Source organism: Salvelinus fontinalis, chromosome 16 (assembly GCF_029448725.1).
Source record: "Salvelinus fontinalis isolate EN_2023a chromosome 16, ASM2944872v1, whole genome shotgun sequence".
NCBI classification, from domain to species: domain Eukaryota; kingdom Metazoa; phylum Chordata; class Actinopteri; order Salmoniformes; family Salmonidae; genus Salvelinus; species Salvelinus fontinalis.
The window spans coordinates 3,055,557-3,070,707 of record NC_074680.1 but is presented as its reverse complement, the minus strand read 5'-3'; the positions used below and the strand labels follow the sequence as shown (position 1 = coordinate 3,070,707).

The 15,151-nt window shown below is 48.2% G+C and overlaps 1 protein-coding gene across 1 annotated transcript in view; it reads right to left on the bottom strand.

Annotated features, from left to right (window-relative positions):
- nid2a (nidogen 2a (osteonidogen)) overlaps positions 1 to 15,151 on the bottom strand; it is a 122,036-nt gene that overhangs the window by 94,751 nt on the left and 12,134 nt on the right. Inside the window, exon 4 of the mRNA XM_055864163.1 lies at positions 14,188 to 14,828. Coding sequence (XP_055720138.1) covers positions 14,188 to 14,828 — 641 coding nt within the window. The remainder of the gene's footprint in view (positions 1 to 14,187; positions 14,829 to 15,151) is intronic.

Here is a 15,151-nt window from a genome sequence, read left to right as displayed (position 1 = left end):
TGCACTGTTAAGCATACAACTTTGTAAACCTCCAATTGTCCTAATATTACACCCACTAAAACCTCCCCCCATATCTAGGTCTGTTGTCACTAAGACCTTCTGTCACGATCGTGTTGACATGAATGAGAGGACCAAGGCGCAACATGATATGAATACATCTTCTTTAATTTATAACGACGAAGATGAACACGAAACACTTAAACCACACTAACAAAAAACAACAAACGATCGTGAAACTTCAAACGTAAGTGCACACACAAACTACTTACGTTGACATACACATATACAATGACCCACAAACAGCTAAAGCCTATGGCAGCCTTAAATATGGTTCCCAATTAGAGACAACCGAAACCAGCTGTCTCTAATTGAGAACCCATTCAGGCAACCATAGACTTTCCTAGAAAACTACACACTCATAGACACAGCTAGATACATACACTCAACACAAACCCATACACTACCACCACCACCAACACCACCTCTACCATATAAATACCCCCAAACACACACATACCCCATGTCACACCCTGACCTAACTAAAATAATAAAGAAAACAAATAATACTAAGGCCAGGGCGTGACATAACCCCCCCCTTAAGGTGCGAACTCCGGGCGCACCAGCACATAGTCTAGGGGAGGGTCTGGGTGGGCGTCCTTCCACGCGGCGGCTCCGGCACTGGTCGTGGTCCCCACCCCACCTTAGTCACTACCCGCTTACGTAGCCTCCCCCAAATGACCACCCTCCACATTAACCCCACTGGACTAAGGGGCAGCACCGGACCAAGGGGCAGCACCGGACCAAGGGGCAGCACCGGACTAAGGGGCAGCACCGGACTAAGGGGCAGCACCGGACTAAGGGGCAGCACCAGGATAAGGGGCAGCACCAGGATAAGGGGCAGCACCAGGATAAGGGGCAGCACCAGGATAAGGGGCAGCACCAGGATAAGGGGCAGCACCAGGATAAGGGGCAGCACCAGGATAAGGGGCAGCACCAGGATAATGGGCAGATCCTGGCTGGATGACGGCTCATGGCTGGCTGACGGATCTGATTGCTCATGGCTAGCTGACGGATCCGGCTTCTCATGGCTGGCTGACGGATCTGGACGCTCATGGCTGGCTGACGGATCTGGACGCTCATGTCTGGCTGATAGATCTGGACGCTCATGGCTGGCTGACGGCTCTGGCAGATCCTGTCTGGTTGGCGGCTCTGGCAGATCCTGTCTGGTTGGCGGCTCTGGCAGATCCTGTCTGGTTGGCGGCTCTGGCAGATCCTGTCTGGTTGGCGGCTCTGGCAGATCCTGTCTGGTTGGCGGCTCTGGCAGATCCTGTCTGGTTGGCGGCTCTGGCAGATCCTGTCTGGTTGGCGGCTCTGGCAGATCCTGACTGACGAATGGCTCTAGCGGCTCCTGACTGACTATCGGCTCTGACGGCTCGGGACAGACGGGCGGCTCTAATGGCTCTGGACAGACGGATGGCTCAGACGGCGCTGGGGAGATGGATGGCTCAGACGGCGCTGGGGAGACGGATGGCTCAGACGGCGCTGAGGAGACGGATGGCTCAGACGGCGCTGGGGAGACGGATGGCTCAGACGGCGCTGGGGAGACGGATGGCTCAGACGGCGCTGGGGAGACGGATGGCTCAGATGGCGCTGCGGAGACGGATGGCTCAGTCTGCTCCTGTCTGGCGGAAGGCTCTGTAGGCTCATGGCAGACGGGCAGCTTTGCAGGCTCATGGCAGACAGGCAGTTCATGCGCCGTTGGGCTGACGGTAGACTCTGGCCGGCTGAGACGCACTGTAGGCTTGGTGCGTGGTGCCGGAACTGGAGGCACCTGACTGGGGACACGCACTTCAAGCCTAGTGCGGGGAGCAGGAACAGGGCATACTGGACCCTGGGGACGCACATTAGGCCTAGTGCGTGGGGCCGGAACTGGTGGTACCGGACTGGGGACACGCATCTCAGGGCTAGTGCGGGGAGCAGCAACAGGATGCACAGGACTCTGGGGACGCACAGGAGGCTTAATGCGTGGTGCCGGAATTGGTGGTACCGGGCTGGAGACACGCACCATAGGACGAGTGCGTGGAGGAGGAACAGGGCTCTGGAGACACACTGGAAGCCTGTTACGTGGTGTAGGCACTGGTGGAACTGAACTGGGGCGGGGAGGTGGCGCCGGAAATACCGGACCGTGCAGGCGTATTGGCTCCCTGCATTGAGCCTGACCAACCTTACCTGGTTGAATGCTCCCCGTTGCCCGCTATGTAGGCGAACCGGGGACACCATGCGTAAGGCTGGTGCCATGTAAACCGGCCCGAGGAGACGCACTGGTGGCAAGATATGTAGGGCCGGCTTCATGACATCCGGCTCAATACTCAATCTAGCCCTGCCAGTGCGGGGAGGTGGAATAACCCGCACCGGGCTATGCACACGTACAGGAGACACCGTGCGCTCTACTGCGTAACACGGTGTCTGCCCGTACTCTCGCTCTCCACGGTAATTACAGGGAGTAGGCGCAGGTTTCCTACCTGACTTCGCCACTCTCCCTTTAAGCCCCCCCCCCCCAAGACATTTTTGGGGTTTCCCCACAGGCTTCCTACCGCTTCGTCGTGCTGCTTCCATTCGCCGGTATCCCTCCTCGCACTGCGCCAGAGAATCCCAGGCGGGCTCCGGCACTCTCCCTGGGTTGATCGCCCACCTGTCGATCTCCTCCCACGTAGTGTAGCCCAGATCCTTTGTAGGCTCCTTTTCCTGCCTCCGAGCTAGCTCCTCATATCGCCGCCTCTCTGCTTTCGCTGCCTCCAGCTCAGCTTTGGGGCGGTTATATTCTCCTGGTACCTCCCGGTCTAAAATTTCCTCCCATGTCCATGAATCCTTGCATTGCTCCTGTTGCCGCTGGTCATGTTGCTTGGTCGTAGATTGTTGGGTCATTCTGTCACGATCGTGTTGACATGAATGAGAGGACCAAGGCGCAACATGATATGAATACATCTTCTTTAATTTATAACGACGAAGATGAACACGAAACACTTAAACCACACTAACAAAAAACAACAAACGATCCTTAAACTTCAAACGTAAGTGCACACACAAACTACTTACGTTGACATACACATATACAATGACCCACAAACAGCTAAAGCCTATGGCAGCCTTAAATATGGTTCCCAATTAGAGACAACCGAAACCAGCTGTCTCTAATTGAGAACCCATTCAGGCAACCATAGACTTTCCTAGAAAACTACACACCCATAGACACAGCTAGATACATACACTCAACACAAACCCATACACTACCACCAACACCACCTCTACCATATAAATACCCCCAAACACACACATACCCCATGTCACACCCTGACCTAACTAAAATAATAAAGAAAACAAATAATACTAAGGCCAGGGCGTGACACCTTCTCCCTGACTCATGACGCACCTTTGCGTCCTAAGGCAAACCCTTGGCCGCTAATTGGCGTTGACCAGAGGGAAATATGGGCAGTCCCATGATAACATAATTATCTATGAGGATGCCTAAGAGAACTAACCAAATAAAATGGAAAACAGTCAGAAAAAAAATTGTAACAATAATAACAGCACAATCTTATACATGCTCATATTTGAAAGTCCTAGCAAGGCTCTAACAGGCTGAGCACACCGCTTGCATCGCGTGTGCGAGCGTTGCAAAATAAATGTAGAAATCTAAGTTATTCAATTATTGCACCCACACTGCTCGCGAGCGCCAAAGAGCGTCTGTGTTGCCAAGGGATAAAATAGAAATCAGTTCTCTTTCTGACGCAGATCGCGCTGCAAGTCCTTCCTCTCCCATCTCCTCATTGGTTTATAGAAGCAGGTAGCCAAGTGCCATCTCCTCATTGGTTATACCCATGTGGGTGACTGAAAGACGAACAAGGTCAGTGGCGGTTATGGACCTAATTTATGAAAGTTGCCAATCACAATATAAAGTCAAGAGAAGAAAAAGCCTGGAAGGAAGAGAGATGACTAGAAACGATTCGGTTGACCGTTTTATGTGTGGATTAATTGGCGGAGTAGAGGACCTTGTGCATTTCAGGTAAAATAACAACTCAATGTTTATATCCCAGGACAAATTAGCTAACAAGTGCAAGGTAACTAGCTAAAGTGCCATAAATGTTTAATGCTTTTCGACCTGTCCCCAAATTAATATAATTGGTTCAGAGTTTGTTTTGATATTTTAACCTGCGTGTCGTGATCGCGTTTGGTGTGGGGGGACAAAATAAATATATGCACGATGGCGCACGATGGCGCACACGCGCAGCCAGTTTGGGTTCCCGTGTAAGCATATCAGCCCAGCCTGCTCAGTTCATTGGATTCAATTGTTCGTAAAAATAAAATAAAAACTAAAAAAAGAAGAGAAAACAAGCTAAATATATCGCAAGACCTTTGTTTTAAAGTCCATTATATGCAAGACATATTTCATGTCTGTCACGGTTCATGAATCCACTGCCTCACTCTCTCTTTTCTCTCCTGTGTTTGTGTGGGCGTGGTTCCCAATCTTGGCCTGATTGTCTGTGCCAGCTGGAATTAATTATCTTCCCCTTTATATGTTCTGTAACCTGTGTTTCTTGTTGTCAGATCGTTGTTTCTTCCCTGAGGTTGTGTCGTGTGTCAGTGCTCATTCTCTCTCAGCCCTTGTGGGGATTATCTGCTGTGCTCCTTCCTACCCAGCCGGACTCACTCCCTTGGATTTCTCAGCACGCTATCATCAGAGGATGTGCCCTAGGCCCTGGGTTGGATTCTGTCTGAGTATATTCTGTCTGTCCTGTGGATACTGTAAACTATTTTCATTAAACCATCGTTGCTTGCATCTTGCATCCGCCTCTGCATTGTGACAGAACGATCTGACCATATCATGGATGCAGCGAGTTCAACGAGTCTGACCGAATTCATTTCCCGCAGTATCACGAGAATGGACCAACAAGAGGAGAACATCTCCAGCACAGGTCGGGCAGTACAAGCCATGGCGACGCAGGTATCCCAGCTGACCCAACAATTACAACATCTGAAGGGTCTCGCTGCGCCACCTACACCGGCAGTTCCACACGCCCCGCCAGAGCTGGATTCTCAGCTAGAGCCACGACTACCGACACCAGAGGGTTATTCAGGTGATCCGGACTATTGTAGAGCTTTTCTTACGAGATGTTCAATGCATTTCTCGTTGCAGCCACGGACCTTCAACCGTGAACAGTCTAAGGTAGCATTCGTACTCACACTGCTATCAGGCAAAGCAGCTCTTTGGGGAACGGCGGTGTGGGCAAACCAGGACCCATGCTGCACCTCTTTCCAGACACTCTCCGAGGAGATGAGAAGGGTCTTCGATCGGGCCGTGGCGGGTAGGGAGGCGGCCAGACTACTCGCTGACCTTCGCCAAGGAGACCGTTCAGTATCGGAATACTCCATCCAATTCCGCACTCTGGCCGCAGAGTGTCAGTGGAACGAGGAGGCGCAGTGGGACATGTTCCTGCATGGGCTGGGGGACCGGATCCAGAAGGAGATCTATGTTCTGGACCTTCCCAGGAGTTTAAATGGACTAGTGGAACTAGCCTTGAGGGTCGATTCTCGTCTGAGTCGTATTGGCCACCGAGCATGCCCTAACAGACCGTATAACGACACGGAGGGCTGGCATACCAGCGGCGGGAACACGGTCAGTTCAGCCTCCGCTCACGAACCCATGCAGCTGGGGAGAGCTCGCCTCTCCCGGGAGGAGAGGGAGAGGCGGAGATCACAAGGACTCTGTCTCTACTGTGGTAGAGCGGGCCACTTTATCCACTCCTGCCCGGTAAAAGATCAGGCCCGGTAGTAAGTATGAGGCTACTATCGGGTGGTGTCACCACAGAGAAGACCTCATCATCTACTCTCCTCCCGGTAAGACTAAGATGGGCCACCCACACGCACGACACCCAAGCTTTACTGGACTCAGGAGCAGAGGGTAATTTCATGGACTTCAAGCTCGCTCACAAGCTCCAGATTCCTATCACCTCACTCACGCACAAGATATCCGTCAACGCTCTCAATGGTCAAGAACTCCCCAACATATCTCACACCACTGAACCTATCACACTCATCACTTCTGGCAATCACACTGAGACACTATCATTTCTACTCATGGACTCACCCCTTGCACCATTAGTTCTCGGCCACCCTTGGCTCACCCAACACAACCCCAGAGTTGACTGGGGTCATAACTCTATATCCATGTGGAGTAACAAGTGTCTTGAGTCCTGTTTAGTGTCTGCTTGTTCATCTGTGTCTGATTCTGTGTTTCTAGAGGAGGCAGTGGATTTGTCTAACGTGCCCGTTGAATACCTCGACCTGAAGGAGGTGTTCAGTAAGTCCCGTGCTGCTTCTCTTCCTCCGCATCGTCCCTATGACTGTGCAATAGAATTATTGCCAGGTGAGTCTCCGCCTAAAGGCAAGTTATATTCACTCTCTGTTCCTGAGAGGGAGGCTATGGAGAGATACATCTCTGATTCTCTGGCATCTGGATTCATTCGTCCTTCCTCTTCTCCAGCGGGGGCGGGGTTCTTCTTTGTGGGGAAGAAGGACGGATCTCTGCGTCCTTGCATTGATTACCGTGGGTTGAATAACATCACAGTGAAGAATACCTATCCCTTACCGTTGATGTCCTCAGCCTTTGAAAGGTTACAGGGAGCATACGTGTTCACTAAGTTGGATTTACGTAATGCATATCATTTGGTTCGCATAAGGAGGGGGGACGAATGGAAGACTGCGTTTAACACCCCCAGAGGGCACTTTGAATATTTGGTCATGCCTTTTGGGCTATCCAACTCCCCAGCGGTTTTCCAGGCACTCGTCAATGACGTGCTGAGAGATATGATTGATCAGTTCATATATGTTTACCTGGATGACATACTGATTTTTTTTTCTTCTCTCCAGGAACACGTTCAGCACGTCAGACGAGTGCTCCAGAGGTTGTTGGAGAATGGACTTTTTGTCAAGGCGGAGAAATGCATTTTTCATGCACAATCCGTTCCATTCCTAGGTTACATCGTCTCGACTGAAGGTATTCGCATGGATCCTGACAAGATTAAGGCTGTGGTGGAGTGGCCAAGCCCAGATTCCCGTAAGGCCCTACAGAGGTTTCTGGGATTCGCCAATTTCTACCGGCGTTTTGTTCGCAACTTTAGCCAGATAGTCGCTTCCCTTACCGCCTTAACCTCCCCCAGAGTGACGTTCAGGTGGACCGATACAGCCGAGGCTGCATTCGTCAAACTCAAGAGCCGCTTTGTTTCGGCCCCCATCCTCATAGCTCCCGATCCCTCGCGTCAGTTCGTGGTGGAGGTGGACGCTTCAGAGGTGGGGGTAGGTGCGGTACTTTCCCAACGTGCCGCATCTGACAACAAGATGCACCCTTGCGCGTTCCTTTCCCATCGGTTATCACCTGCGGAACGCAACTACGACATTGGCAACAGAGAGTTGTTGGCAGTAAAGTTAGCATTGGAGGAGTGGCGCCATTGGTTAGAGGGTTCGGGGGTACCTTTTATAGTTTGGACCGATCACAAGAATTTGGAATATATCAGAACAGCCAAGAGACTCAACTCCAGGCAGGCGCGGTGGGCACTCTTTTTCGGACGTTTTGACTTCTCTCTCTCGTATCGCCCGGGTTCCAAGAATGTCAAACCCGATTCCCTTTCTCGTATTTTTGACCATTCCGAACGCCCATCCACTCCCGAGTGCATCCTACCCAGGACCCTAGTGGTCTCCACACTTATATGGGAGGTTGAATCGAGGGTCAGAACGGCCTTAGAAGGGGTAACGCCTCCGCCCGGTTGTCCGCCTAATCGGTTGTTTGTGCCGGAGGGGTGTCGGTCCGATGTTATTCGGTGGGGGCATTGCTCCAACGTAGCGTGTCATCCAGGAGTCAGCCGTACTAGCTTTTTAGTGAAGCAACGCTTTTGGTGGCCGCTGATGGCTCGTGACATTCACAGTTTTGTCTTGGCTTGCTCGGTTTGTGCCACTGGGAAGAGTTCTAATCGACCCCCAGATGGGTTACTCCAACCGCTGTCGGTCCCTTCGAGACCCTGGTCCCACATCGCGCTAGATTTTGTTACCGGTCTCCCGCCCTCCCAGGGCAAGACGGTTGTTTTGACTGTGGTGGACCGGTTCTCGAAGGCGGCTCATTTTATTCCCTTGCCTAAATTACCATCTGCCAAGGAAACAGCGGTAACGGTCGTGGATCATGTCTTTCGCTTACATGGCCTGCCGATGGACGTAGTTTCTGACCGTGGGCCCCAATTTGTGTCCAAGTTTTGGCAGGAGTTTTGTAGGTTACTGGGAGCAAGTGTCAGTCTTTCTTCAGGGTTTCATCCCCAGAGCAACGGTCAAACGGAGAGGGCCAACCAAGATTTGGAGAGAGTGTTGCGATGTTTGGTTTCTAAGAACCCCTCTTCCTGGAGTCAACAACTCTCTATGGTTGAGTACGCTCACAATTCGTTGCCAGTGGCAGCCACGGGTCTCTCTCCATTTGAGTGTAGTTTAGGTTACCAGCCACCTATCTTTCCCAGTACAGAGTCCGAGGTCACTGTTCCCTCCGCTCACGCTTTCATCCAGAGGTGCCGTCACGTATGGAGCAGAGCCCGTGAGACTCTCCTCCGGGTGGGGGCGCGCACCAAGGCTAAGGCCGATCGCCACCGGTCGAAGCCTCCGGTATACGTTGTTGGACAAAGAGTGTGGCTTTCCACGAAGAACATTCCACTCCGATCCGTTTCTAACAAGCTTGCCCCCAAATTTATCGGGCCGTTCAGGGTCACCAGGATCATTAGTCCGGTGGCGGTCCGGCTCAAGCTTCCTCCGGCGTATAGGAGAATTCATCCTACCTTCCATGTGTCCAAGATAAAACCGGTGTTTCAGGCACGCATTAACCCGCCGGTCCCGGTTCCCCCGCCGCCACGACTTGTTGATGGGGAGACCACCTTTTCTGTCAATCGGATTTTGAACTCGAGAAGGAGGGGACGCGGATTCCAGTACCTGGTAGACTGGGAGGGTTACGGTCCGGAGGAGAGAAGTTGGGTACCCGCTAGGGACATTCTGGATCACTCCCTTATCGATGATTTCAATCGACAGGTAAATTTGTCTGGGAACGCCAAGAGGCGTTCCTAGGGGGGGGGTATTGTCACGGTTCATGAATCCACTGCCTCACTCTCTCTTTTCTCTCCTGTGTTTGTGTGGGCGTGGTTCCCAATCTTGGCCTGATTGTCCGCGCCAGCTGGAATTAATTATCTTCCCCTTTATATGTTCTGTAACCTGTGTTTCTTGTTGTCAGATCGTTGTTTCTTCCCTGAGGTTGTGTCGTGTGTCAGTGCTCATTCTCTCTCAGCCCTTGTGGGGATTATCTGCTGTGCTCCTTCCTACCCAGCCGGACTCACTCCCTTGGATTTCTCAGCACGCTATCATCAGAGGATGTGCCCTAGGCCCTGGGTTGGATTCTGTCTGAGTATATTCTGTCTGTCCTGTGGATACTGTAAACTATTTTCATTAAACCATCGTTGCTTGCATCTTGCATCCGCCTCTGCATTGTGACAATGTCGTTCTCACTATATCCTGTTGTATTCCGACAAAAAAAGGAAGAAGGAAAAAGGAACATAGATTCTAGCGGCTTAGGCATCACATTATATCCTGTTGTATCATGCCATGGCTGTGCCAGAGCCAACCGCAAGCCAACCCCGGGCACTCCCTTATGGGAAGGCATGCTCAAGTTCAACTCGCAATCGATTCCGACACAGCCACGTCACGACAGCCAAGAACACATGCAGTACTGACAATCCAGAGCGAGTAAACCTGGAAAACCAACCCGCTCTCCACCCTACACATTGTTTTTTTATTCCAGGGGCGTTTATTCCAGGGTCGTTAATTCCAGGGTCGTAGCTGTTTTACACCTAGGCCTATATCATTAGAATCAAGAATATAAAGGCAGCATAAATAACTTATATTGAAATATATAATACACCTTTCGCTTGCTTAGAGAAATGCTTCCATATGCCAATTATTGTATTAGTTCAACAGCCCTGTTGACAATACCTAATCCATCCATTTGCCGGTGTGTATCGGAAGATATTTATTAAGTTTTATCTTAACCTGTTATGGCTGCACGCTGAATATTGAAAAAACTGGAAAATGTGTGCACATTTTCAAACGGCCTCCTAAGAAACTTTTTATTTTCCAATATGCATATATTTACTACTGTTGGATAGATAACAGTCTGTAGTTTCTAAAAAGGTTTGAATTGTTTCTCTAAGTCGAACAGAAATATTTTTACAGCCATTTTCCCAGCCGAATTGAGTTTCCCAAAATGCGATGTGTCTCTTTAAGACCTTCTCTATAAAAGGCCATTTGACTTAGGACCATAGGGACACGTCAGAGGCGTACCTTAGACTGTAATGCGGAAGTGAGAATTGAAAGGGGTCGAATATCTCGTCCCTGGACTGAATAACAGAACTTCTTGTGAGACATGCGCAGTTAAAATAAAAATCCGGGCGCGAAGGATAATTTGATCTCGGCTTCTGGAACAAGGTAGGTAACTTTGAATATGATGCCTGACTACGATATTATTTGCTACATGTCACAAAATCATCCTAAAGGTTGTTTTTTCAATATACTTTAATTATATTATTGCAATTTATTCTGGACTTTAGATGTGAAACGACGGAAGAATTTTTTGAAGAAACGCTTTCTGGCGCAGCAATGCTACCGTGCTAGCTAACCAAAGAGGGGAATCCTTCGTTCTGGAACCCAACTAAAGACTCTACTGGACATTGGACCCCGTTACAACATTCTGATGGAGTACCAAGAAAGATAAGACCCAATTTGGGATGCTTTTTCATATATATGTCGAACTGTTGAATGCTAACGCTGCTAACTATGCTAGGCTAGCGCTTGACTAGAATCAATGCTGCCTTATGCTAGCTTATGATGTTAGCTAATATAACGATATATTGTGTTTTCGCTGTAAAACACTTCAAAAATCGGAAATGTTGTCTGTATTCACAAGATATCTGTCTTTCATTAGTTATCCACCATATGTTTTTCTGAAATGTTTTATGAGGTGTAATTAGTAGCCGACGTTGGTGTATGTATTTTCTCTGGCTACTCCCGGCTGGATTCAGACTCTAGCTATGTGTTAGCATTTTTGGGTAGCATCAATGTAAAACAGATTTATAGCTAAAATATGCACTTTTTATGAACAAAACATAGATTTATTGTGTAACATGTTATATGACTGTCATCTGAGGTCGTTTTTTCTGGGCTCTTTAGGTTGGTTTTAGTTTATTTCGGTTGGTTGTGCATGCTACTTCAATCATAATTCATACTTCATAATCATAATTCATACGTGTCTGTCCACTTTTGTATTTGGTGGTGAGCTAACATAAATATATGTGGTGTTTTCTCTGTAAAACATTTAAAAAATCGGACATGTTGGCTGGATTGACAAGATGTTTATCTTTCAAATGCTGTATTGGACTTGTTAATGTGTAAAAGTTAAATATTTTTAAAAAATAGATTTTGAATTTCGCGCTCTGCAGCTGTTGTCATTTTTGGTCCGAGGTCGGGCTTGCACCCCAAACAGGTTAAAAGCTAATCATTCCCGATTCACATCGGCGAACAAGGGCTGCACTATATAACAGCTTTTAAGTCATAATATACCCAACCTCTACAATTAGGACATATCAGATTAAACAAAAAAAAAAACTACCTTGGTATTTCTAATGTACAATCTTCAAATTAAATACATAAAAAAATCATAAAGAAAAAAAGGTCAGCCTTACCCTAAATCAAAACCTGATATTTCGTCAGTCCAAAGTTCCATATTGCCTAAATAGAAAAAGGATACGTTCATCATACCCATTCGGCATTACCATAAATCCAACCTTATTTTAAGTCCACGGTTCCATAATGCATGAATAAAAAAAAAAGTAAAAAAGCTGTTCATGTAAAAAAAAATGTTTTTGTAAAACAAACAATGAAACCATATTTGTACTTTGTAATGCGGTGCAAATATGTATCGGGGACTACTTCAACAGGAGGTACACGCACAGTCACGCTGTAATCTTCGAGTCCTTGAACATTTGATTATTTACATATAATTTATCGACCACTATACATACGTACGTACATATCCCAACCAAAATCCATGGATTACAGGCAACATCCACATTGAGCTAAAGGCTAGAGCTGCCGCTTTCAAGGAGCGGGACACTAATCGAGACGCTTATAAGAAATTCCGCTATGCCCCCAGACGAACCATCAAACAAGCAAAGCGTCAATACAGGATTAAGGTTGAATCCTACTAGACCGGCTCTGATGCTCGTCGGATGTGGCAGGGCTTAAACTATTACGGACTACAAAGGGAAACACAGACGCGAGCTGCCGGGTGACGCGAGCCTACCAGGCGAGCTAAATGCCTTTTATGCTCGCTTTGAGGCAAGCAACATTGAAGCACGCACGAGAGCACTAGCTATTCTGGACGACTGTGATAACGCTCTCGCTAGCCAATGTGAGCAAGACCTTTAAAGAGGTCAACGTTCACTAAGCCGCAGGGCCAGATGGATTACCTGGACGTGTACTCAAAGCATGCGCGGACCAACTGGCAAGTGTCTTCACTGACATTTTCAAACAATTTTTTCATCCAAAAATTGTGTTTGACCAGATAAAATGCTATTTTACTGAAAACAAATTGACAGACTTTCAAATGGAAGGAAATTCAACAAGCACGGCACTTGACAGAGACATTGATGATAAAAAGATTGTCGGAACTGTTTTGTTAGACTTCAGCGCAGCTTTTGACATTATCGATCAAAGTCTGCTGCTGGAAAAAATGATGTGTTATGGCTTTACACCCCCTGCTATATTGTGGATAAAGAGCTACCTGTCTAACAGAACACAGAGGGTGTTCTTTAAAGGAAGCCTCTCCAGATAGAATCAGGAATTCCCCAGGGCATCTGTCTAGACCCCTTCCTTTTTTCAATCTTTATTAATGACATGCTACTGGCGTTGACTAAAGCCAGAGTGTCTATGTATGCAGATGACTCAACACTATACATGTCAGTATAGTGAAATCACTGCAACACTTAATAAAGAGCTGCAGTTCATTTCAGAATGGGTGGCAAGGAATAGGTTAGTCCTAAATATTTCAAAAACTAAAAGCATTCTATTTGGGACGAATCATTCACTAAACCCTAAACCTCAACTAAATATTGTAATGAATCATGTGGAAATTGAGCAAGTTAAGGTGACTAAACTGCTTGAAGTAACTCTGGATTGTAAACTGTCATGATCAAAACATATTGATACAACAGTAGCTAAGATGGGGAAAAGTCTGTCCATAATAAAGCTTTGCTTTGCCTTCTTAACAACAGTATCAATAAGGCAGGTCCTACAGGCCTTAGCTTTGTCGCACCTGGACCATTGTTTAGTCTAGTGGTCACGTGTCAAAAAAAAGGGACCTCGGAAAATTACAACTTGCTCAGAAAAAAGACAGCACGGCTGGCCCTTAAATGTGCACGGAGAGCTAATATTGTAATTTTCTCATGGATCAAAGTGGGGGAGAGATTGACTTCATCACTAATTGTTTTTGTAAGAAGTGTTGACATGCTGAATGCACCGAGGCGTCTATTTAAACTACTAACACACAGCTCGGACACCCATGCATACCCACAAGACATGCCACCAGAGGTCTCTTCACAATCCCCAAGGCAGCAACTACTCTTCCTGGGGTCCAAACACATTAAGATAATGGGGATCCCTAATAAATACAAATACTGACCCTTGGATGGTGTCAGAGTGAGGAAAGGCTGTTTCAATTATAAACAGAAGTGACCAGCTTACAGGTCAAGAGTGTAGCAGAGATATAAACAATGAAACCAAGGCATTATGGTGAATGAGAACAGGTCCTATCCAGCCTTGAATGCGAAGCTGGTTTACAGATGGACAGAGTGAAAGGCGGACAAAAACTAAAAAAGACAAAGCTGATATACATGAGTATACAAGGATACAAGAGGAGGTCATGAGTTGCATCCGAGATGTTACTAGTACTGGGTTGGACTAAAAGCCTGCAAATCCACTGTGGGTTCTCAGGACCCCACAGTGAAGAACACTGACTGAACTAGCTAGCTTAAGAGAGAACTTTAGACTTGAACCCACCTCCTGTGTCAAAGTCCACGTCCTCCTCCTCCACCACGCTAACAAAATGTCCGCCACGGGGGGTAAGCGGGGGATCGCTGCTCTCTCCCCTGTTGTTGGGGAACACCTCCAGGACCGTGTGCTCCGGTTGAGGGACCACCTGGGGGGCTTGGGCCTGGGGCTGGAGCTGCTGCTGTTGTTTCACGTCCTCCAGAGAGGGCTGGTTCCTGGGCTCGGGCTCCCGGGCTGGGTACTCCCCTGGACCCGACGGACCGGATGCTGGAGATGGCTTGCCATGGTTGTCATGTTCACGATACTGGGGGTCAGAGGTTAAAGGAAGGTCACCTCCATAGGGCTGCAGGCGGGCTTGACCCGGGAGGGCGCCATGGTCCAAGTGTGAGGGTTGGAGGAACTCTGGGATAGTGGGGGATTGGAAGTCGGGGTCGGCGATGGGTGGATAGTCCTCGTCGGGTTCTTCTTCTTCGAAGGTTTCGTGGTTCTCTACCTCTGGGTACCCTGCAGTGGTGCTGTCATCGCCCTCCTGGCCTCTAGGACGTGGCGTGGCGAGAGCACCCCCCACAGCGGCGGGCACAACATTCTCGAAGGAGTAGCGGTTGCCGATGTGGAAGAGCCACATACCAGGTACGCCAGTATTGCCAACCCTGAGGAAAGAAAGAAAACGAGAAGAAGCATCTTTCTGCATTTCAGGAGAGGGAATCTGCATGTACTATCTATCTTGCTACGAAGTCCTTACATAAGGTCTCTGTAAAATAAGTGCCAAAACAGTTGGAACACAAAAACCTTTCATAACAGATCCCAGCTTTATAACCTCAGGTAAGCTTTTCAATATACAGTTGAAGTCAGAAGTTTACATACACCTTAGCCAAATACATTTAAACTCAGTTTCACAATTCCTGAGATTTAATCCTAGTAGAAATTCCCTGTCTTAGGTAAGTTAGCATCACCACTTTATTTTAAGAATGTT